The sequence below is a fragment of the Nyctereutes procyonoides genome, unplaced genomic scaffold (genome assembly GCF_905146905.1).
Source record: "Nyctereutes procyonoides isolate TBG_1078 unplaced genomic scaffold, NYPRO_anot_genome, whole genome shotgun sequence".
NCBI lineage: Eukaryota > Metazoa > Chordata > Mammalia > Carnivora > Canidae > Nyctereutes > Nyctereutes procyonoides.
Window position 1 is genome coordinate 36,578,791 of NW_026575049.1, and position 23,094 is coordinate 36,601,884.

The 23,094-nt window shown below is 41.6% G+C and overlaps 1 protein-coding gene across 2 annotated transcripts in view; it reads right to left on the reverse strand.

The window, feature by feature from the left end:
• Positions 1 to 924: 924 nt before the first annotated feature.
• LOC129511689 (sulfotransferase 1C1-like) overlaps positions 925 to 23,094 on the reverse strand; it is a 35,259-nt gene continuing 13,089 nt past the window's right edge. The window contains exons 2-8 of one of the 2 annotated variants that reach the window (XM_055328612.1): positions 21,308 to 21,483; positions 19,033 to 19,161; positions 8,970 to 9,067; positions 5,637 to 5,763; positions 4,529 to 4,623; positions 2,702 to 2,882; positions 925 to 2,471 (exon numbers count right to left, since the gene is read on the reverse strand). In XM_055328612.1, the coding sequence (XP_055184587.1) occupies positions 2,359 to 2,471; positions 2,702 to 2,882; positions 4,529 to 4,623; positions 5,637 to 5,763; positions 8,970 to 9,067; positions 19,033 to 19,161; positions 21,308 to 21,479 (915 nt within the window). In that variant the 5' untranslated portion in view covers positions 21,480 to 21,483 and the 3' untranslated portion in view covers positions 925 to 2,358. Of the gene's footprint in view, positions 2,472 to 2,701; positions 2,883 to 4,528; positions 4,624 to 5,636; positions 5,764 to 8,969; positions 9,068 to 19,032; positions 19,162 to 21,307; positions 21,508 to 23,094 lie in introns of both variants that reach the window. The other variant, XM_055328613.1, reaches the window with a different exon arrangement.

The following is a 23,094-nucleotide window of genomic DNA, read 5'->3' on the forward strand; positions in this document are numbered from 1 at the left end:
CGCTCTGCCTTCAGCGCTCGCATCACCGCTTGTCGCAGGGACGGACCGGAGACCGGGGAGTCCGCCTTGCGCCCTGCAGACAGCCCAGCCCCGCCGCCCGTGCAGGGCCGGAGCCTCCAGGTCCCGGGAGCGGGCTGCGGCGCGGCTGGGCTGGCCGGGCTGGGGCGGCCTGTGGAGGCTGGGCCTCATCCCAGGTGAGGTCATTGACGCTGTGAACTGATCCTTGGATTCTCGCTCTGAAGCTTCGGGGTTCCAAATCCAGTCCTGTTTCCCAATGCTGTGTGCTCTCCAAGGGCATGGCTTTAAAGTCCCTTAGCCACGAACATTTACAACGTGTGATCTTGCACGGCTGTGGTATACAGAGGAGTGTGTATGTGTAAACGCGTGATAGTAATTAGAATAAAACTTATTTTAGGTGTATCCGCATGGTTCACTTCAAGTCTTTCCTCAGAGCACCTCAACACTCTGCGCGGATACTGCATGGGATTGTCACGTGGTTCATGATTTTCGTGCTTATCTTAGAAAGCAGAATGGTGGAAGAATGCAAATGGCCTTCTTTGTTCTTGGGTGGACTTGCTACTTTCCTGTATCTTATGATTAAGTGGTGCACCCACTCGCACAAGCTGCACCTTCCCACCATTCTTTTTTTTTATTTTTTTATTTTTTATTTATTTATGATAGTCACAGAGAGAGAGAGAGAGAGAGAGAGAGGCAGAGACACAGGCAGAGGGAGAAGCAGGCTCCATGCACCGGGAGCCCGACGTGGGATTCGATCCTGGGTCTCCAGGATCGCGCCCTGGGCCAAAGGCAGGCTCCAAACCGCTGCGCCACCCAGGGATCCCCCACCATTCTTTTAAAATAACACGCTGATCTTTGCACTACTTGTGTAAATGACTCCACACACTTCCTTGAGACAAGTTTTATTATTTTAAACTTTCATTTGCTTTTTATTTATTTGAGAGAGAGAATGGAGGGAGAGTGAGAGGGAAAAGCAAAATCCCTGCTGAGCAGCCAGATATGGGTCTTGACCCCAGGAGCATGAGATCATGACCTGAGCCTAAGGCGGCTGCTCAACCTACTGAGCCACCCAGGTGCCCCTTGAGACTGGTTTTAATGAAAGAAAAAGAAAAAGAAAAAGAAGCAGAATATGATTATATGTGTGCCTGAATAATTTGGTGGTCCTGACAATTTTGCTAGGAGCCTCTTTTTAAGAAGCATGAAATGTGATCCTTCCAGAGATGTGGTAGTTAAGATTTTATTAAAGTGCATGTGGTGCTTGTATTTTATTTGATTTGGGGGACGGGAGGCCAATTTAAGGACTTGTCCCCTTTGTCTCTAAGAAGCCCATCTGAAATATAAGTTGTTTTCTGTCTTCCAGCCTTGAGTTAGCCTCAGAAGTAAACTGTTTCTTGTTTGTCCTGCGCTTTTCATCACTCATGCACTCTCGCTTTTCTCTTTGGTATTGAGACTATATCCAACTTGAGACTACCTGAATCAAGCACAGCTCACTAGCACCATCTGTGCCTCATAACCTAGTACTTCCAAGAGCTGGGTCATCCTCTGTGTCTCATTCTTGATGGTTAGGGATAAACTCTGGTTCTCCCTATACATTCTTCATAGTGTTCACTTCTCTTCCTGTTTCTCATTCACTTTCTTTCTCTTAGGTTGAAGTTCCACTTTTATTTCTCTCTTTTCATGAGTTCTGCATCTGGGCAGTCAGGCTATTGTGAGCTAGTGATGAGATTATGCCATGTGTCTTTTGCATCCCACCATCCCTTCACATGGTCATACCAGGAACCTCACAGCACCGGAGGGAACAAGAGAGATAGGGTGGAATCACTATCAACTTGAAACTTACAAAATGAGCATGGATGTCTCAAGTAAAAGACCGAGGCAAAGAAGACAATGACCCCTGGCCAGAAGTCCTATTTGCAGAAGACAGGGGCTTTTAAATATTTAGGGAGATGATAAAAAGTACTCTGGATTCCTTGTTTTATAATTCTGCCCTTGAATTTACTACCACATGAGACAGAGTGTAGCAGCCAGGGATCATAATCTTTCTTTACTCTGCATCGCTGTATGGTACCCAGGTTAGTGCAACACAATAGAGAGGTGTCTATGCAAATGATCACATAATATAATTTTAAATTTCTACCTAGATTTTGATTTCATCAAACATCTACCCAGGATCTGATTACATTTGGATGAAGTATATTATAGTGGCATAGAATCTATGGATAGTGTAGGAAAGCTCAGGATTGGAGGACAGGTATGGTAGTTTTAAGTATTCTTGATTATGAGGCTCAAATGTCTAAAATCTAGGAAGGAGGTCGTGACTGATGGATTCCCCTGTTGTTCTCAGATCTCTGTGCGGAAGGTCAGGGTAGTCCCTGCCATCTTCTCCTGGTAGTCCTTGTCAAATTCTTCATTCTGGGCCACAGTGAAATGGTTCTTCCAGTCCCCAGGCATCCCTAAAACAAGGCAAAGTCTCAGGAGTTGCCAGAAGGGTACAGGGAAGAGGGAGCACACATCCTTGGAGCCAGCACAAGAATGGGGGGAAAAAAGGAAGTTTGCCTCTGAAAAATTATGCAGTAGTGTCATTGAAAGGAATGAATAATGAAGCATGAGACATTACTGAAAAATCTAAGCAGATCATGGGTACTACAGAGTCCAAGCTGGCATTTGAGAATATAAATCTTACCTTTTCTCATAAAAGGGGAAATAGATTGGTCCATGAGGGTGGTAGGCAAAGTGGTATAGTTGGCCATCGGATTTTGCTTCATTATATCAAAGGAGGTGTGATAGATGATTTTATTCAGAATTTCCTCTGGCATTTCTTTCTCCAGGAACTTCAAAATCTTCTGAATTTCCCGCTTTGGATCCTGTATGCAGATCAGTTATACAAAGCAAATAATTTTGGATTTTCAGGATATTCTGTTTGGACCAATAGTATTTGAGAGGAATGAATTAAGGAATCAGTTCAAATATATTCAACAACTATCCCTCAGGTGATGACTATGTGCAAGGCACTATACCATCCCAGGTACTGCCATGACACAAAGTTGAAAGCCATTCCTTCCCTTAGGAGGCTCACCCTGCAACAGGGAGATGGATATAAGCATAACTAACAGCAAAACCTCGCCCAGAAAACGTGCTGCTTGCACACAGAGAGTGCCATGAGATTTGTTGAAAAGAACAATTGTAAAAAAAAAAGAAAAAAAAAAAAAAGAACAATTATGACTCCTGGTAGAGATCAGGAAAGGTTGTATAAAGGACGGAAAAATGTTGCTGGTGAAGTACGGTATGACACTCTCGTATTTGAGCTACAAAAGATGGCAAAAGAGCATGTGAGTTTGGTAGGAGGCTAGTAAGGGGATGAATACAAAGATCTTAGGTTGACCCAGAAATGCAAATTCTTATGTACTGGTTCTTTCTGTTGAAAGAGTTGCAGAAAAGGAGCTATAGTTTTTTTTTCTTTTTTCTTTTTCTTTTTCTTTTTTTTTAAGATTTATTTACTCATTTGAGAGAGAGAGAGAGCAAGAGTGAGCGAGAGAGCAGGGGGAAGGACAGAGGGGGAGAATCCTCAAGCAGTCGACCCACTGAGTGTGGAACTAGACATGGGGCTCAATTCCATGACCCATGAGATTATGACCTGAGCTGAAACCAAAAGTTGAACACTCAACTGACTGAGCCACCCACGTGCCTCAAGGAGTTACACTTTTGATTAGATTCCTCGGCATTGGCATCATAAGTAGTTTATAATTATAGGACACTATTCGCCGGGGTTATGAGAGTGAATTTGTCATGCTTCTCATACAATGACTTGAAAAGGAGAAATCGGTCAGCCCGGGTGGCTCAGTGGTTTAGCGCTGCCTACAGCTCGGGGTGTGATCCTGGAGACCCGGGATCCAGTGCCATGTCGGGCTCCCTGCGTGGAGCCTGCTTCTCCCCCTGCCTGTGTCCCTGCCTCTCTCTCTCTGTGTCTCTCATGAATAAATAAATAAAATCTTTAAAAAGAAAAGGAGAAATCTGTCCTCTGTTCCAATATGCGGGACCAATCCTGCCAACATTTATATGCATTAAACTTCATTTGTGATGTGGGTCTGGGGTGTGGAATGGGGAGAAGGAAACTCTCCCTGAGTATTCACTGAACACAACTAGGCACTTTACGAATGTGATCTCATAAATCCTTATAGTATTTTGTAAGATACAAAATGAGATGATACCCATTTCACAGGTGAAGACACGTGGTTCATGAGTGTCAGGATTCATTAGACTATAAAGGCATGTGACATTTCCTGAGGAAGAAGGATCTTCTGGAAGTTGTGAACTGAAGCAAAGAAGATTGAGAAGAGCAGAAAAGTAGTTAGAACTTTTGAGTATAAAACTGAGTTGGGAAGAGTGTCATGGAGAGAAAGGACTTGCACTGAAGGTTCTTCTATGGGCAAGTCCACACATCAGGGTCCCATATGTGGTTTGCTTCACTGGAGAACATAGTGGGTCTAACGGAGAATGTGCTGCACTTCACCTCCTTTATGTCCTCATAGAAGAGGTAGAGAATAGGATGCTGATCTTTCGCATTCCACCATCCCTTTACGTGGTCATACCAGGAACCCCACAGCACTGGAGGGAACAAGGAGAAAGGCGGAATCAATATCAACTTGAAACTTACAAAATGAGCATGGATATCTCAAGTAAAAGGGACAAAGAAGACACAGACCCTGGCCAGAAGTCCTATTTGCAGAAGACAAGGACTTTTTAATATTTAAGGAGATGATAAAAAGTATCCTGGATTCCTTGGTTTATATTTCTGCCCTTGAATGTACTACCACATGAGATAGTGTGTAGTGGCCAGGGCTCATGAGTTTTCTTTCCCCGGTATCACTGCGTTGTGTCTAGGTTAGTGTTATGCAATACTGTCTCCTTGTGGGCAGATTTTCATTCTGAAAAATCTATAATTACCAGATATTTGGACATCTTTACTCTCTATAATGGTGACCAGGAGGAAGAGAGGTGCACTGGGTATCTTTTGTTGGCCCTTCACCTTCTTCCACCCCGTGAGGTTGACCTCTAGGGACTATGTCAATGGGCTCTTTTTTTTTTTTATTGGAGTTCAATTTGCCAACATATAGCATAATACCCAGTGCTCATCCTGCCAAGTGTCCCCCTCAGTGCCTGTCAATGGGCTCTTTTGTGCTCAGGCTTCCACCTGGGATTTGCCAGTAGAAGGCACTGAGAGGCTTTTGGAGGCAGGAGTGAGAAGGGTGTGTTTATATCCCTGATGCCCTTCCTATTGGCTCACTAGGGGAGAGTGGTGGACTCTCCCCTATTGAAGGCCTCAGCTACTGTTAAGGGACTCTGTCCTTTCTCAGGACGCAATGGCTCCCTGTTGGTGCTCACCACAGAATGCTGCACTGTCACTTGCTCATTTCCTTAAACTCTGCCCATAGCTTTCTAAAGAGTCTCTTAGCTAAATTCTCCCCAAATGATCCAGTTTGAATGTGCCATCCACATCCTCCCATGACCTTGATGACCATGATCATTCAACGAAAACCTTCCTTTCTGATGTCAGTGGTGAACAAGGAAATGTGAAGAATAAATGAGGAAACATGAACCCATAATTTCCTTTTACTCACATTTTCCAGCTTTGAATGCCTCAATATACTCCTCCCATGTACCAGGGTCAGGTACCAGTTTAGACATTCTTGAGAAATGGTAGTAGGATACCAGACAGTCCTTTGCATTTCTAGCCACATAGATAATCTGAAATCAGCCAGCAAGGGAATTAAGACAGACAGAAAACAAGACAGAGAAATACTATTGCTCAGTGCACAGGACCACATTATTAGAAGAATCTTAGACTATCCCATATGAGTAACTGAACATGCATGCATTTTCTATGAGCAGGAGGACCACATCTTTCAGTTTGCTCAGCCAGAGTTCCATTGTATATGTATGGTCTGAGATAATGATTAGGAGCATGCCCCACCCCCCTCAAAAGTATACTGGTTTGCATGATAAATACTATAGTCCCCCTAACAATGATATTCCTAGAGGCTAAGGAGGCCACTGTGGTATTTTCCAGTGTATGAAGGGTAGGTCCTTCTTGGCTTGCATTAAGCAAGGAGTCTAACTAGGTTATTGCATGGGGGAGCTAAAGTTTAGACTCCTAGCTGACTAGTCTAGTCTTCTCTACATACAATGAGCTGCAGCCTTACAGATGAATCCTTGCTCCTACTTTTCATTTGTGGCAAGATTGTAGGATTTTTGAGGGCAGTGCTAAGTCTCTCTTTGGAGCTGCTTGTGACGATTCTTCTCATTGGAAAAGCAGGGACGTGTTCTGGCTGGGGAGAGCTGACCCCTTGGCTTCTTGTCCTGCAGTTCCCTTTCTCCCATTCACTGCCCAGACTTCCATGCCCACCTGTGCTGCTATGTGCATTCTCAGCAGAGCTGGGGAGGAAGAGCACATAAAGGGTTTCTCAAGCATTTTCCTAAGTCTCACTACTGAACAGAATTTCTGTGTCCAACAGAACCACTCACCCAGTAACATTTTCCTCTCAGGCAATCAACCCAGACTCTGGCTTTTCTGACTGCCTTTCCACAGACTGCTGCCTTGGAGCAGGAACTGGGACTGTTTCTCTGCCTCTTTTTCTATTGCTCAATTTTTCTCTGATATTTATGAGAGCATATAGGGAACCAAAAAATGTGACCCAGTTGCACCATCTTGTCATAATGTAAATGTATTTCTTAATGCTTGTGTTGGTTATTGGCTTTTTGTAAGGCTGAGTAATTGTGAAGGGGCAGTCTGGCTAGACAGGGAACATATTCAGTGTGCTCGTGGTGGGAGTGAGATGACCCAGTGTGACCTAACGTCCAATACACCTTCTGCTGATCCATCTGTGTGAGTCCTCTGCGGCAGCTGTAACAAATTCCTACAGGTGTAGTGGCTTAAAAAACAATAAGAAATTTATTCTACTATGGTTCTGGGAGCCTAGATTTCACTAGGCTCAGGTCAAGCTGTTGGCAGAGCTAGTCCCCTTTGGTGAGGTTAGGGGAGAATCTCTTCCCTTGCAATTGCTAGCATCTGGAGGCCACCTGCATTCCTCGGATTTTGACTCAATCCCTGGCTTCATTTGTCACATCTACATCTTCCTTTTATCCTCTTGCCTCCCTTTTATAAGGATCATTGTGTTGATATTTAGGGTCCAGGATAATCTTCTCATCTCACGATCTTCAGCTTAATCACATCTGCAAAGCCCATTTTACCATATAAGGTAGCATTCACAGTTTCTGATGATTAGGACATGGATATCTTTAGGGGATGGTTATTTAGCTTACCACTGCATCATAAAATGAAAATCTTGGGCTAAACTCTCTAATGTTACTTCCTATTCAATCCACAATTCTGTGTAGATAAAAAGAGGTGCTGTCATTGAGATTTTTACATTTTTAAGAGGCCTGGTTTTACAAAAAGAAGATGCTAGTATGAGGACTAAAAAGATGTTATTGTGTCTTCTGACATTGAGTCCACAATATCATTTGGTAATAGTATTGCTTCTTGAACAGCAACAGTCACATATGAGTGAAGTTATCTGTCTGTGTGACTAAAGCAGGAAGTTTTCACAAGTCAAGGTGACCTGGGTATAATCTCAGGGAAGCAGATCTAGGAATGGGATAGTGGGGCCCCTGGGTGGCACAGTGGTGATCCCGGGGTCCTGGAATTGAGTCCTACTTCTCTCTCTGCCTATGTCTCTGCCTCTCTCTCTGTCTCTCATGAATAAATAAATAAAATCTTTTTAAAAAAAGTAATGGGATAGTGCTTTGATATGTGGAATCCTATTCAATTGTATTGTACCTTGCTTGGAGATGGGCAAGATGGAGAGCTGGTGACTCAGAGAAGTCCAGAAAAAGCGAGTCAAAAACCATCACTTGCACTGTGTATCTGAGCACTGCACAGAGGAGAGAGTATCTTGGCTAACAGATGACTCTTAACGGTTTCAGTGGTAAGGGTTCAGTCTGGGTTTTCTTTCTTTCTTCTTTCTTTCTTTCTTTCTTTCTCTTTCTTTCTTTCTTTCTTTCTTTCTTTCTTTCTTTCTTTCTTCTTTCTTCTTTCTTTTTTTTAAAAATATTTTATTTACATTGAATTTGCCAACATATAGTATAATACCCAGTGCTCATCCCATCAAATGCCCTCCTTAGCATCCATTCAGTCTGGGTTTCTAAAGTACCTTGCTCCCAGAGATAAGACATGTCTAGCTGATACAAGCTAGATGCATTTGATTTGATTTTGCTAGATGGCTACACTTTTTGTGGCAAGTGTATAAATCAATATTTGATTTATATTCTATAGTTCATTGATTTTAAGACTCACCAGTGAAGCAGTTATCAAAAAGAAACACTGGTATATTCGATATACATTCCACATTGAACCCAAATTTGGAAGTGTCAAAATAAATGGAAATTTTTGAAAATGGAGAGCATAGAGGTGTAAAAGTTCCTGGGAGTTTGCTCCATGAGATATGCTCTAAGGGTTGCCAATGTAATATCATGGTCTTATGGTTGTCCATCCACCTTTGTCTTGCTCTACCTTTCCCTCCACAGGTTTTACCTAAATAAATTCTCTTCCTTGGCCTTGGCTTTTTCCTTCTTAGATGATTTGAAGTATTATGATCGCCTTCTTCAGGAAATATGTCTTTGTTTCACCACTTGGTCTCTTTTGGCTGTGGCTTAATCAGCAACCAACTAGAATGATTTTGCCTGAAAACCTTCTAGCATGTACCCAGAAATAATATTTGGAAGGAAGACTGAATCCAGCATGCAGTATGTGGGAATATGGGAGTAATGTCACCCTCTGCCCTATACCTCCATTGGTTATTGATTTTTCAATATCTTTGATTGTTTCCACCTCTATGGAGACATTGTCTGTCCATATTGACCAAAACTGGGTTTGAAAAGTTGACTTTTCATACCTTTGTATTTTCTTTCCAGAAGGAAGGTGGCAGCAACTGAACAGGCAGGTGAGTCTTCATAGTTCTAGGAGAAGGCATTTTCTTGGCCAAATCCAGCCCTGGGAAAGAAGGCCACACCATTTAGCTAAACACTTTTCAGCAACTCCATGAATTCAATATTATTATTTTGTTAAATATCTGTAATGAGATTTAGCAAATCGTTGCCTCTGCCTAAAATTATGGCTTATATGTTTAAATGTTCCCCTCCTAATGACACCTTTACTGTCCATTCAGGTAGAGGAAAGCACTAATGAGGTACTAGAAACCATGCAGGCAACGGTACTTTCCTTATTTGCTGGTTATTGGTTGTACTTGTGTGGGAGGATAAAGATGTGTTGGGAGGTCTGAGGCTGCTGACCCCAATAATTACTTGGATATTTGTCCTTTGGGGCTTTTCTGTTACTTCAATGGGAAGTAGATAAAGGCAGCTGGAAAAAAGCTGACATCCCTCTTAAGGGAGGAGGGCTATTGGCCAGTTCTACAAGGTTAACAGTTCCATGTGAATAGCTTCAGTCTTTCTTTTAACCTTTACAGACCAATAGCAATAGCCACCAGGCAAACACCAGCACTGTGCTCTGTGCTGGCATATATTTTCAGATGAAAAATTGAGCCTTACAGTGGTCAAATAATTTCTTCAAGTTAGTAAATGTGATAGCCAGGACTGGAAATCAGTTAGTCTGTGGGTGTGGGAAGCCATAGAGGGGGAGGCTTAACAGACTTTGTGGAAAGCAGCAGAGAGGCAAGGGATAATTAGATAACAGATAAAATCTTCCTTGGAAACAGAATGCCCAATGCTGAATGTTAAAATACCAAATGCAGGCTGGGATTTGGCCACACACAGCACCAGATTTGGGGAAGGGCTCACAAGGGAGGCAGAGTGGCAGCCTTGGTTGGAGAAGCACAACTTCTGGTGGAGAATCAGATATATAGAGAAGGGGAAGCACCCCTAGAGACCCGGCAGTGATGGGAAAGAAGGAAGTATAAGGAAGAAAATTAAAAATCCTGCAGAAGTGAAAGAAACGGCATGCTAATTCCTCCTCCCTGTCCACCACTACACCACCTGTAAGCAAAACTGCACAGCATAGGACAGCTCAGAGAAAAGAGCGTGCTTTCAAACTAGGAACTAGGGCAATTAAATTAATAAAAACAGAAAAAAGTAGATCTCATGAATACGAAACTACTATAAAAACCAGGAAAGGCAAATCAAGGCCTTTAACCTGATGAAAATGCTACCCTCAAACCCAGTTACAAACCTAAACAAAATTGTAACGTGACACTCCAAACTTAATTAAATATCACAAACAAACATTTGGAAATATGAACAAATAACTCAGAAATATGAAAATTAGGAACCAAAATAGATGTCTCACCCCCTCCCCCAAAAAAGAGAAAAAGGGGACAATTGAAAAGAGATTCAATGGAAATCAGGAGAAAAATATAAGAAAAAAGACACAATAACATAAGAAGTGAGGATTAAATCATAAGGTTGACAATGAAGGATAGGTTTGAAAGAAAATTTAATATAAGGTGTTGGAAAAAAAGAAAGAGACAACCAGGAGACAGGCAGTGAGGAAATAAATAAGTAAAAAGGGTCAGAGAGAAGGTGTTTGAGTTGGAAGACAGGCACAGCAGCTCTAACTTGGACATAAACTGCAGTTCCTGAGAAGAAAATGAAAACAGTGAAATAGAACTAATATTTAAACCTGTAACCTGAAAAAGCTTTCTGGAAAAGAAGACTTGAATTTGCCTCTGTCGAGATTTTGGCTAAACTACTCCATAATATTGTTACCCTGTCATCCATTCTGTGTGGCTAAGTGACCTGCAGGGGCTTTGAGCTTACCCTGCCCCTCCTGCCAGCTCATGCCCAGGGGCACAACAGCCTGCAGAAACTCCCCAATAGCCCTGGGATCAACAGTCTCCTTGCCTCCCAGGACCTTTCCCTTGGGCACTCCCTTAGATAAGACCCCTGCAGAGTTTACCTAAACCCTGCTCCTTTTGGTTTGAATTGACCAATCTGGATTTAGCCCAGAAACCCCAAAGTTTTCCTTCTGTGGACCCTAATAAGATCTAATAGATCTTGGATATTAGCCCTTTATCTGATAGGCCATTTGCAAATATCTTCTCCCATTCTGTAGGTTGTCTTTTAGTTTTGTTGACTGTATCTTTTGCTGTGCAAAAGCTTCTTATCTTGATGAAGTCCCAATAGTTCATTTTTGCTTTTGTTTCCCTTGCCTTCATAGATGGATGTTGCAAGAAGTTGCTGTGGCCAAGTTCAAAAAGGGTGTTGCATGTGTTGTCCTCTAGGATTTTGATGGAATCTTGTCTCACATTTAGATCTTTCATCCATTTTGACTTTATCTTTGTGTATGGTGCAAGAGAGTGGTCTAGTTTCATTCTTCTGCATGTGGATGTCCAATTTTCCCAGCACCATTTATTGAAGAGACTGTCTTTCTTCCAATGGATAGTCTTTCCTCCTTTATCGAATATTTGTTGACCATAAAGTTCAGGGTCCACTTCTGGGTTCTCTCTTCTGTTCCATTGATCTATGTGTCTGTTTTTGTGCCAGTACCACACTGTCTTGATGACCACAGCTTTGTAGTACAACCTGAAATCTGGCATTGTGATGCCCCCAGCTATGGTTTTCTTTTTTTAATTTTCCCCTGGCTATTCGGGGTCTTTTCTGATTCCACACAAATATTAAGATAATTTGTTCCAACTCTCTGAAGAAAGTCCATAGTATTTTGATAGGGATTGCATTAAACGTGTAAATTGCCCTGGGTAACATTGACATTTTCACAATATTAATTCTTCCAACCCACGAGCATGGAATATTTTTCCATCTCTTTGTGTCTTCCTCAATTTCTTTCAGTGCTTACTTGGATTTTAATGGCTTAGGACAGAGCCTGCCCTTCTAACATAGTTATTACTACAAAGGCTCAAAGCCCGTGGAAGGCCTTAAGTGAAGTCCAACTCCATCCCCATATGATTGATATGGTTCAGTGGGTCTATCACTCCATTGGATATAGCAACCTATTCAGATAATCTGTTTTCATCTCCAGTTCTGAGGGAGCCTCAATTGACCCTGAATCTAGAGAATTCTTCTTCTGAGGAGCATCCCCTTCTCCTACTGAATGACAGGGCCAAACTTCATTTTACAGGGACTTCCCATGATGTTCAAAAGGCCATGCTGGGGATAGACTTGACAGCTCTTCATAAGGGAGGTGGTTCCAAATTCTGAAATTTTACAGTCCATAAGTCATGCCCAAAACCTTAGGGCCAGCATGTTTCCCACCACCTGGTCCTGTAATCCCCATGCCAGTCCCAATAGGCATCAACACCCAGGATGGCCCTAAATAGTACTAGGCTTTATTTTGGCAGCTCTGCTAGCTGCGGGTCCCCAGTGATCTCATATCTGGACAGTTCTGGCACAAGCTCCTCTCAAAACCATGTGATTATCTTGCAACAGAGCTCAATCTCAATAATCCAGGTGCTGACAGAGGGTCCCAAAGTTCTTTCTATGCCAGACAATATTACTGACCTGTGGCCCTGACAAATCTGCAGAGCATTATCCTAGAATGGAACAGCTGCTGGAGCTTGTCATCTCCTGGGGACAATCACCTATTCATGACTCTGCCAGTCCACAGGGATTAAGGCAGTAATCAGACATTCTTGGATCTGTTAAATATCAGAGCTCAAGTCATAGTAATTCCAGGTAGTACTTCTAAATTCCCTGAAGGAACCTCATACAGCCTATGAGTCCGAGCAGGTTAAACCACAAAGAGGGTAAAAATCAAGTTGGATATGCCTATTGGCACCATATTTCCAAAACAGTTGCCAGTGGTGGTGGCCTCCATGGGTCTCTTTTTTCCTATTACAGGCATGGGTGCTCTTGCCTTATGACATGACTGATGGAACAATCACAAATTCTAGAGTTCTCATAGGACCTGCCAAATGGGAACCTGCCCAATTGCCCCCTTCCAGAAAAAACACTAAATACACCACAGTATTGTCTCAAGCAAGATACACAGGGCCTTTGGTCTGTCATTAGAGATACACTTGATGCCAGGGTCTGTAGGCCCACCACATCACACTTTGATAGCTCAATCTGGCTAGTGTGAAAACTGGTCACCAATGAATGGAGACTAACAATTGACCACTGAAACTTAAATGCATAGGTTTCTGCCATTAAGGTTCCCATTCCCATTATTATAGAGATAGTAGGTGCTACCCCAAAAGTTTGGGGTCCTTACTTTGCTGTCCTAGATCTAGCCAATGTGTTTCTATCAGTCCCGACAATGGGAGACTCCCAACTTCAATTTGCTTTCAGTTTCAAGGGCACTTTGAACCTTTATTTGGCTGCCCTTGGGTTATTTAGGTACCCCTGCCATTACATATAGCCTATGCAGACAAGATTTAAATTCACTCAAACTAACTTGCTGCCACCTTTGGTATTATATAAGTGACATTCTCCTTCCAGAGCCCTTTAAGGATGCCATCCAGAAGACTTACATGTAGTAACACATTTATAGCAAAGAGGATGGGCCATTACCCTGCATAAGGTCCAAGAAACAGCCATTTCCTTCAAGTTTCTTAGCATCAGGAGGCAGCTGAGAACTGTGAAATCCCTCTCACTATGAAACATCAACCTCTCATAATTAAGCCTCCTATTATATTTTGGCAGGCACAGCACATATTAGGTGTCTTCCTTCACCTTTTGGGGGCAACACATTCTACACTCACCACTTTACTAAAGCCTATTTGTGCTGTTAGATGCAAACTAGCTTCTTTCCATTTGGGAGAATCTCACCAAACTGCCTTGTAGCTGGCCTAGCAAGCATAAGGCTCTGTCCTTAGTCTCTCTGGGTTCAGACTTCTAAGTTGAATCAATGGAGACATCGGATTAGGCCTCGTGGAGTCTCTGGACTGAGCACAGCTTTATCTGGTTGCCCAGGGGATCTGGATCAAAGATCTGCCTCCCATGGCAGCCTAGCACATGCAACTTGAGCACGAAATTTTGGCAGCTTCCTGAGCCCTTTTAGAGACAGAGGCATTCACAGCCCACACTGTTTTGCAACAAGTCCCCATCCTGCACTGGGTCAGGGATTTAATCCAGCAGAGGTTCAGCATGGATCCTAAGACCTCACTGTTAAAATAAAAATGATACCCTCGAAAAAGGGCTCAATCTGATATTATAGGGCTTTCCAGATAATAGGAAGACGTGTCTCCCTCACACTCAACCTCTTGCCCACTGATAATGGAGGTGCAGCTGGTGGCATCCCCACTGCTTGAAAAGCTCTCTAGCAGCTTGAAAAGCTCCCTGGACTGCGTGTCTGACATGGAAAGAGAGTCAGTGTTCTTCACATACGGCAGTGCCACCGTTGTGGCTAGCATGGGTAATAGGGTTGTTGGTAGATCACTCCAGCCAAACCATATCTGTGCTGGAAAAAAGTCAGTCAGGCACACAATTGTTCTGAAGGATGGCTGGGCACCAAGGGTGGCAGGCCCTATTAGAATAGCTTCTTTTAGCATGCTACCAGATGTGGATTCTGACCCAGAGCTCATCTTCCTCTATATTAAATGGTGCCAGTGGGAGCAGTGCTTAAAGGAGTCATTTCATCCTTACACCATACCTCAAATTATATCCCAGGCTGAGTGGCCCTACTGATGTAACCAAATTACACCCATCTGGCTGGCAGGTTTATACTCTCACCACCCTACCATAGTTTTAATGGACCTATCACTGGATTATAAGCTGCAATCCACAAAATGTTCCTACAATGAGCCTGTCAATGTGCCTAGAATCTACATGCATCGTGGATGGGGTTCTCACAAAGCTGTGTCATAATCATGCATGCTTCTCCCTCTCCTTTAGGAGAGAGGGAGTGCATGCACAAGGGGGTGGGATAGAGGGAGAGAGGAAGAAGCAGATTCCCTGCTGAGCAGGGAGCCTAATGTGGGGCTGGATCCCAGGACCCCTGGATCATGACTTGAGCTGAAGGCAGATGCTGAAATGACTGAGCACCCAGGTGCCCCCTCACAACATCTTCTTAACCATGCATATATATATAAAAAAAAGTTGATTTCTGTTGATCAACTCTGAGATACACCAAAGTTAAATTATTTTTTTTTAATTTTTTTAAATTTATTTATGATAGTCACACACACACACACAGAGAGAGAGAGAGAGAGAGGCAGAGACACAGGCAGAGGGAGAAGCAGGCTCCATGCACCAGGAGCCCGACGTGGGATTCGATCCCGGGTCTCCAGGATCGCGCCCTGGGCCAAAGGCAGGCGCCAAACCGCTGTGCCACCCAGGGATCCCCCAAAGTTAAATTATTGTGTTTTAAGAAAAAGAATCTTTAGTGTCTCCAGATGAAATGATTCATAAAGTCAAGGGAATTAAACTGGCTTCTCCAAAATAGCATACAAAGCAAGGAAACAGCACAGCAACATTTTTAAGAAACTTAAAGAAGTGTGAATGAAAGATATTATGCCCAAGCAAGTTGTGCTTCAAGTATCAAGATTATAGAAAAAAAGTTTAAAACATGCAAGAACTGGGGACACCTGGGTGGCTCAGAGGTTGAATGTCTGCCTTTGGCTCAGGTCATGATCCTGGGGTCCTGGGATTGAGTCCATCAGGCTCCCTGTAGGGGAGCCTGTAGGGAGCCTGCTTCTACCCTCTGCCTATGTTTCTGCTTCTCTCTGTATGTCTCTCATGAATAAATACATAAAATCTTTAAAAAAATGCAAGAACTCACAGAATATAATACATATGCATATATATATATACACACACACACAATTTAGTAGGGTGAGTTTAATTCCCCTGAGAGATGACTAGGAAAGCATTATTACAAGGCTTGATGATGAGCATTTCACAATATTTAATACTAGAACTAAAATTTAAAAGGGTAAGGGGATGGGTGGAAGAACAACATGTAAATCTTAAAGTTTCCAACAAAGTAGAAAAAAATGCAACTTAAAATTTAGAGTGAGATTATTTGTGGTTGTGTAAGTAATCAAAAGAATTAAAAAATTCCTTTGAAACTGGCAGATCAGGTAATAAAACTTTAAGTAAGAGAAAAGAGGATTAAGTACTTATAAAAGGGGATAATAATACACAGGCAACCAATCACTAGGAAGAAAATTAAAAGTTTCTTAAACAAAAACAAAAAGTCAATGGGACGCCTGGGTGGCTCAGTGGTTTCAGCTTCTGCCTTTGGCTCAGGTGGTGATCCCGGAGTTGTGGGATCGAGTCCCGCATTGGACTCCCTGCAGGGAGCCTGCTTCTCCCTCTGCCTGTGTCTTTGCCTCTCTCTGTGTCTGTCATGAATAAATAAATAAAATCTTTAAAATCTTTAAAACAAAAACAAAAACTCAAAATAAAAGCAAACCAGAAAAGTGGCACACAAAGGCATCCAAATTGGTAAGGAAGAAGTGACACTTTCACCATTTGCAGGTGAATGATACGATATAGAAAACCTAAGGATTCCATCAAGAAACTACTAGAATTGATAAATTTGGTAGGGTCACAGGATACAAAGTCAATGTACGAAATCTGTTGCATTTCTATACAAGAATAATGAAACAACAGAAAGAGAAATAAAGAAAGCAATTTGATTCACAATTGCTCAAAATAATAAAATACCTAGGAATAAACTTAACCAGGGAGCTAAAAGATCTGTGCCCTGAAAACTGTAAAACATTGATGAAAGAAATTGAAGACAACACAAAAAAAATAGAAAGATATTCCATGTTTATAGATTGGAAGAAAAAATGTTAAAATATCCATACTAGGGATCCCTGGGTGGCGCTGCGGTTTGGCGCCTGCCTTTGGCCCAGGGCGCGATCCTGGAGCCCCGGGATCGAATCCCACGTCGGGCTCCTGGTGCATGGAGCCTGCTTCTCCCTCTGCCTGTGTCTCTGCCTCTCTCTCTCTCTCTCTCTCTCTCTCTCTCTCTCTCTCTCTCTCTGTGACTATCATAAATAAATAAAAAAATTAAAAAAAATATCCATACTACTTAAAGCAATCTACAGATTTAATGCAAGCCCTATCAAAATGCCCTTCTACATTTATTGAAGCATTATTTACAAAGCCAAATTATGGAAGCAGAGCAAGTATCTATCAATAGATGAATGGATAAAGAAGTTGTGGTGTATATATACACAATGGAATATTACTCAGCCATAGAAAAGAATAACTCTAGCCATTTTGTAATAACATTACAAAAAAGGTGCGGCTAGCATCATACTTGATGGTAAGACCTGAGTGCTTTTTTACCTTAGGATCAGGAGCAAGACAAGGATGTCTGCTCTCATGATTTCTTTTTTTTTTTTCTTATGATTTCTGTTCAACATTGCACTGGAGGTTCCAGGGAGTGCAAGAAAATAAGGAAAAGAAATAATAGATATCCAAACTAGAAAGGAAAAAGTAAAAATTTCTTTATTTACAGAACACATGATGGTTCATGTAGAAAACCCAACAGAATGTACAAGAGTTACTAGAACCAATAAGCTAGGACAAGTACATTTGCAGGGTACAAGGTCAAATACAAATATCAATCATATTTCAGTATATGAGCCACAAATAATTAAAAATTAAACTAAAAATACAATTTATAATAGCATAAAACAAAAATATTTATGGCTAAATTCGATTGGAGATGTGCCAGACTTAAGTGGTGGAAGGTACAAAACACTGGTGAGGGAAATTAAACAAGGCCTAAGTAATTGAAGAGATAAACCACATTCACAGATCAGAAAACCTGACTTTGTAAGAGTTATAGTCCTCCCCAAATAGATCAATAGATTCAATGCAATCCCACCCAAATATCAGATTTTTTTTTTTGTAGAAACTTATGGCCAATTCTAGAATTAACAAAGATCCTGAAATAAATAAAGCAACTTCTAAAAAGAAGAAAAAAATTGGAGATTTTATATTACCTAATTCCAAAACTTATAAAGCTAAAGTAATCCTAAGGGGTGGTGTTGGTATAAAGATAGACACATGATGGAAAGGAACAGAATAGAAAATCCAGAATATACCCATATACACATAGTTAATTGATTTTGTAAAAGGGGCCAACGTTATTCAATGGGAAAAAAGATAATTTTTTTGAACTAAATGTGCTAGAATAGTTGGCTCAATCTATTAGGGGTTTTTAATAGATATTCCTTTACAAATGAAGAAATATTAGGGTTTTTTTAAAATATTAGGTTTTGAGAGTTAATAATTTGCTCAGTGTCCCCTAGATAAAATATTTGAAGCTGAATTGTTTGATTCCAAAGTCTATGGCTTTTCAGCACTGGGTGACCTCCTATTACAAAAGCTACTATTTGCCACTATTTACTTTATAAAAACACATCATTTATTTCCTTTTTTAAAAAAGATTTTATTTATTTATTCATGAGAGACACAGAGAGAGAGGCAGAGACATAGGTAGAAGGAGGAGCAGTCTCCCTGTGGGAAGCCCAATGTGGGACTCGATTCCAAAACCCCAGGATCACCACTGAGCCACCCAGGTGTACCCATCTCCTTTATTTCTAATTGATTTCAAGCTTTTTAAGGGTGTTGTCTGTGTCTTATATTTCTTAGTATCTTTGAAGTGAAGTATAATTGTTGATGATAATGATATATATAATTTAGTTTGATTCGGTGGTAGACAGCTTATAGATAAATATATTCGAAGACAATCCTCTAAAAGAAGGGAGCGTGATGAAAGAGGATGCTAGGAATCATCACCCTGCCCTCTCTGTTATACATTCATCATCAGTCTTGAATTCCCAGTCACCAGTAGAGAATGTGCTGTGTAATGCTACCCAATCATATATTTTAGAAAAGAGATTTGGAAGTCTAATTTCTCCGTTGAAGGGAGTATGTTGACCTTTACTGTTTTCCCGGTGTCCCTTGGAGATTTTTTCCAGAAGGCTGTAGAAATAATTCTCTTTTCAGATGCAAACTGACCTAGCACAGTGGTCACGGGTCTTAGTTATAGCTTCATGAGTTTTATTTGGGCAAACTTACCTGAGTTGAAGGGTGGGGGTAAAGCCCACTCAATGAAAGGATGCCGGTCGAAGGTATTGGCCCTCTGGCACATCTGCACATCTCCATCGTTTTGGATCATGTCCACAATTTCTTGTGTCCAGGTTGTGCCTAGAGTATTGGTTATTGTTAATTTCATCCACTCACTGCACAAGTTAATTCATTTCCTCGATTATTTATGTATGCAGTAAAATTCACATATGCTGAATGTTAAGCAGAATCAGCTCACTTATCACTTCCTCTTTAATCCCCAGTGCCTCACACAGGGCTTTGCACCTAGTAAACATAGTTTGAACGAATGAATATTGAATCAAATGCATGTAGGAAGATGCAAAGATGAATTAACCACTGTCCTTGTCCTAACAAGTTTACAATCTTTTTGGATTAAATAAGTTGGGACAGAGACTACCTTTTGCCTAGCTTATATTCATTCTTCCTTTCTCAAATTAATAGATCCTTGATTTTTATCTGGGCATATGGCTACTTGCCTCAAAGGTAATATTCTCCAGTCTTTCTTGCATGACATGGCCATGTCATTTTGGGAAGCTGTCTTTCAAGACGAGGAACATGACCTTATTCCTCCTTTCCTACCTTCTTGCTGCTTTTTGGAATGTGTGGAGGAAGTCAGAAAGGTCTTCGATAATCAATGCAGCCAACATTTTAATCCTGACTACTAATCTCCAGGCTGCTTTTTCTTTTGGGTTTTCTGACACTTGTAGCCAAGTTGACTCTTAACTGACACAGAAGAGGAGTGTAAATAGGCCGGCAAAGAGCTAGACTGTGCTCACTGTCCACCGATATCCATTTTCCTTTTCCCATCAAAAGTATTTGGTGTCTCTCTCTCTCTTAGCCAGACCTGCTGCTCACTGATACATATGACATATACACAGATCACTAGAAGATGAACACTATAGAATAAGGGGCAAAAAGAATATTCAAAGGACTGCCTGAGTTCAGAGGAGGACAGTCAACTTGCTGCCGAAGGCGTCAGTAAGGCTCCGTTGAGATGGTAGCTTTGGAGTGAAGAGTTGAAGCAGGACTGGAATACCCATCTGCATTAAGAAGCCAGGGCATCTCAGGCTCCCAGGTGGGGAACCTCAGGAACCAGAATAAAGACAGTCACATTTCCACATTGGAAGTGTATATAGGTTCCCAGGGGGTAAGAGGTGGTGGGGGAGGTAGGGATAAGGCTGGAGACTTGGGGGATGTCCTGAGGGGCTTTGAGATTGACTGCATAATTTCAAAGGTGAGCTGAAAAAAAATTCCTGTTCCAAGGTGCAATGCAAATCCAAGTTCAGTTCTGGGCAGGAGAAGTGTCCAGGGCAAAGGAGACAGAAAAGGAGATTCTTGAGAAATTGAGCCCTGCTGACAGGAAGCCCCTGCCTTAGTTTAAGTAATGCTAAGTCATGAGAACAGAGTGAGGCTAAGGAGGCACTTCCCAGCCACCGGGGACAGAAATGTTCCAAGGAAGGTCTAAAGAACTATGGTAAATGGATCCTCTTCTGAAATCTTTCTGGTAATGAATACCGAGAGTTCCTCTTGCGGAGTTTAATGGCCACTGAGAAACTTTTCCAAACTTGTTAAAGCTTCAAGAATGTTTTATATTGGGGTGAAAGCCCTCATTTCCATGTTAGTGTCCCCCACTAAGAGATGCTTCTTATGGGCAAAGAGTGAGGTCACTTCCCAGATTGCTGGATGGGAACCAGGAATGACTCGGCAAGATTACTGTGAGAACTTTTGTGTACTTTCTCAGACTCTGCTTTTTAAATAACTTTGTAATTCAGGATCTGGCAATCTCTTTCTTTATCAGGGACCTACACAAACAGGAGAACCTTGCATCCTGGGGAATTGGAGCTCAGAAGCAAGTCTGGTTTCAGTTTTCCCAGGGCCAGCCCTGGTGAAAATTTGCAGTTTATTTTATTTTATTTTATTTTATTTTATTTTATTTTATTTATTTTATTTATTTATTTATTTTATTTTTTGCAGTTTTTTTTTTTAATTTTTTTATTTTATGATAGTCACAGAGAGAGAGAGAGGCAGAGACACAGGCAGAGTGAGAAGCAGGCTCCATGCACCGGGAGCCCGATATGGGATTCGATCCCGGGTCTCCAGGATCGCGCCCTGGGCCAAAGGCAGGCGCCAAACTGCTGCGCCACCCAGGGATCCTATTTTTTGCAGTTTTAAAATAAGGAGGCCTCTCCAGGCATCACCACTCCTCTACAGCTTGGCTTCCCCACTGTGAGTTTCCCAAACCTACCTGACTTTGCGTAGGATGCAATGAGGAGATCATCAGATTTTGCTTGGAAATTCCAGATATTGTCCCAATTATCACTTATTATCTTGGTCATAAGGACTCCATTCACTTCTGTGGTTTCTGGTTCTATGTATCTTCCCACCAGCTGGAGATCTTTCATTTCTTCCAGGGGCATCTTTCTACGTAGGTTTAACAGACAGGTGCTTAAAAGAAAGGTCAATTCTCAAAACAGTCATTCCTGCCAAGAAAAATATTCTCTGAGGAAGTTAGGAGAGGTGTAGGTTAGGAGAAGAGAGTGAGAAGTTAGGAGAGGAGAGTAGTGGGCATTCACTACTATGCTTAATGTTAATTTAAGTGAGAGAAGTCAAAACAGGGGAGCCAGAAGCATTCTCAATAGCTTCCTTTCAGGGTATCAGGATGGTAAAGACACAAATATATTTCAGAGAAAAGCACATTGGAAGATGTGCCAGACCAGATGGGTATCGATGGGCTTGTTAGAGATAGCCTGCCTGTCTGAGGCCTGAGTGACAGGAGGGGACCAGGCCAGAAGACCACTGAGTTCACAGCCCCTTGTCAAGTTTGAAGCAACAAGAGGGGCCAGAATGGAATCAGCACTTAGGCTGGCCCTCTACAACCCAGCAGTGAAGCAGGCTGCGGGTGGGTTGGTGAATTTATCAATAGCTCTAGAGCTGACACAAGTCACAGAGCAGGTGGGGCAGAAATAAACTCATATTAGGGTTCCCTTTCAGCACAATGACCATCAGAAGTTTCAGTGTGGCAGGTCTGGATTAAATAAAAGTCCCCATGTGCATCTACAGCTCTAGGGGACTCCCTGCCCCCAATCGCTGGCTGAAGAGAATTAGCCGTCAGCTGAGGAGGTAACCCCAATTTGCTTGGGGGAGTAGCCCCCACAGGCGTGGGATACCATAACTATTCCCTTCGCAGATAACTTTGTTTGTTTCTTGAAATCTTACATTTATTGTAGAAATGTAGCACATTAAATCAAACCACAGTATTACTAATTTTAAGAGTAATGTTGGCACATTTCGTAAGTACTTTTTATGTAGAAGCAACTTTGACATACTGGAATATCCAATAGATGAGGCTTGCAATGAGAAGTTAATGTGTTATTGAGTATTTTAGTATATAGACTTGGGATTTTAGGTTTAAAGGTTAGATGATTTTACCTAATTTAAAAAAGTTTAGGAGAATTTAAGAATCAATTCATAAGCTTAATTTTACTAGATTTGTAAGATTTAGTGAATTAGAATTTCTTTCTCTTTTTGTTATTATCAGACAACTGAGGCCCTTAAAGAGAGTAAACGCAATTTGAAATATTTGTGAGAATTTTGTTAACTAGGTTAAAGAAGACTTTGTAAGTGGAAAACATTGACTCATATGTGCCTGATACTCTGTGACCTACTATGGGGTGCAAGACTCTGGTTTTGATCTTAATTCTGAATTTTGCTTTCCTATCTGTAAAATGAGGGGGTCCACTCTGTAACTCTAAGTTGCCTCTGACTTAACTGCATATCTAAATGAACACTTTCCTTAGCCGAAAGTCAAATAAAATAGTGACTATTTCATTTACAGGATGCTTTTGCTTTCTGAGACCCCTTCATTTTGAATAATTTCTATTGTTACATCTCCGAGTTTACTAATCTTTTCTTCAACAGTGTCCAGTCTGCTGTTTCTCCTGTTCAGAGTGTTGTTTGTATTTGAATTGTTTTCTTTTTTTTTCATTTCCAGAAGTTTAATTGGGTCTTCTTTGTATCTTACATACCTCTTCC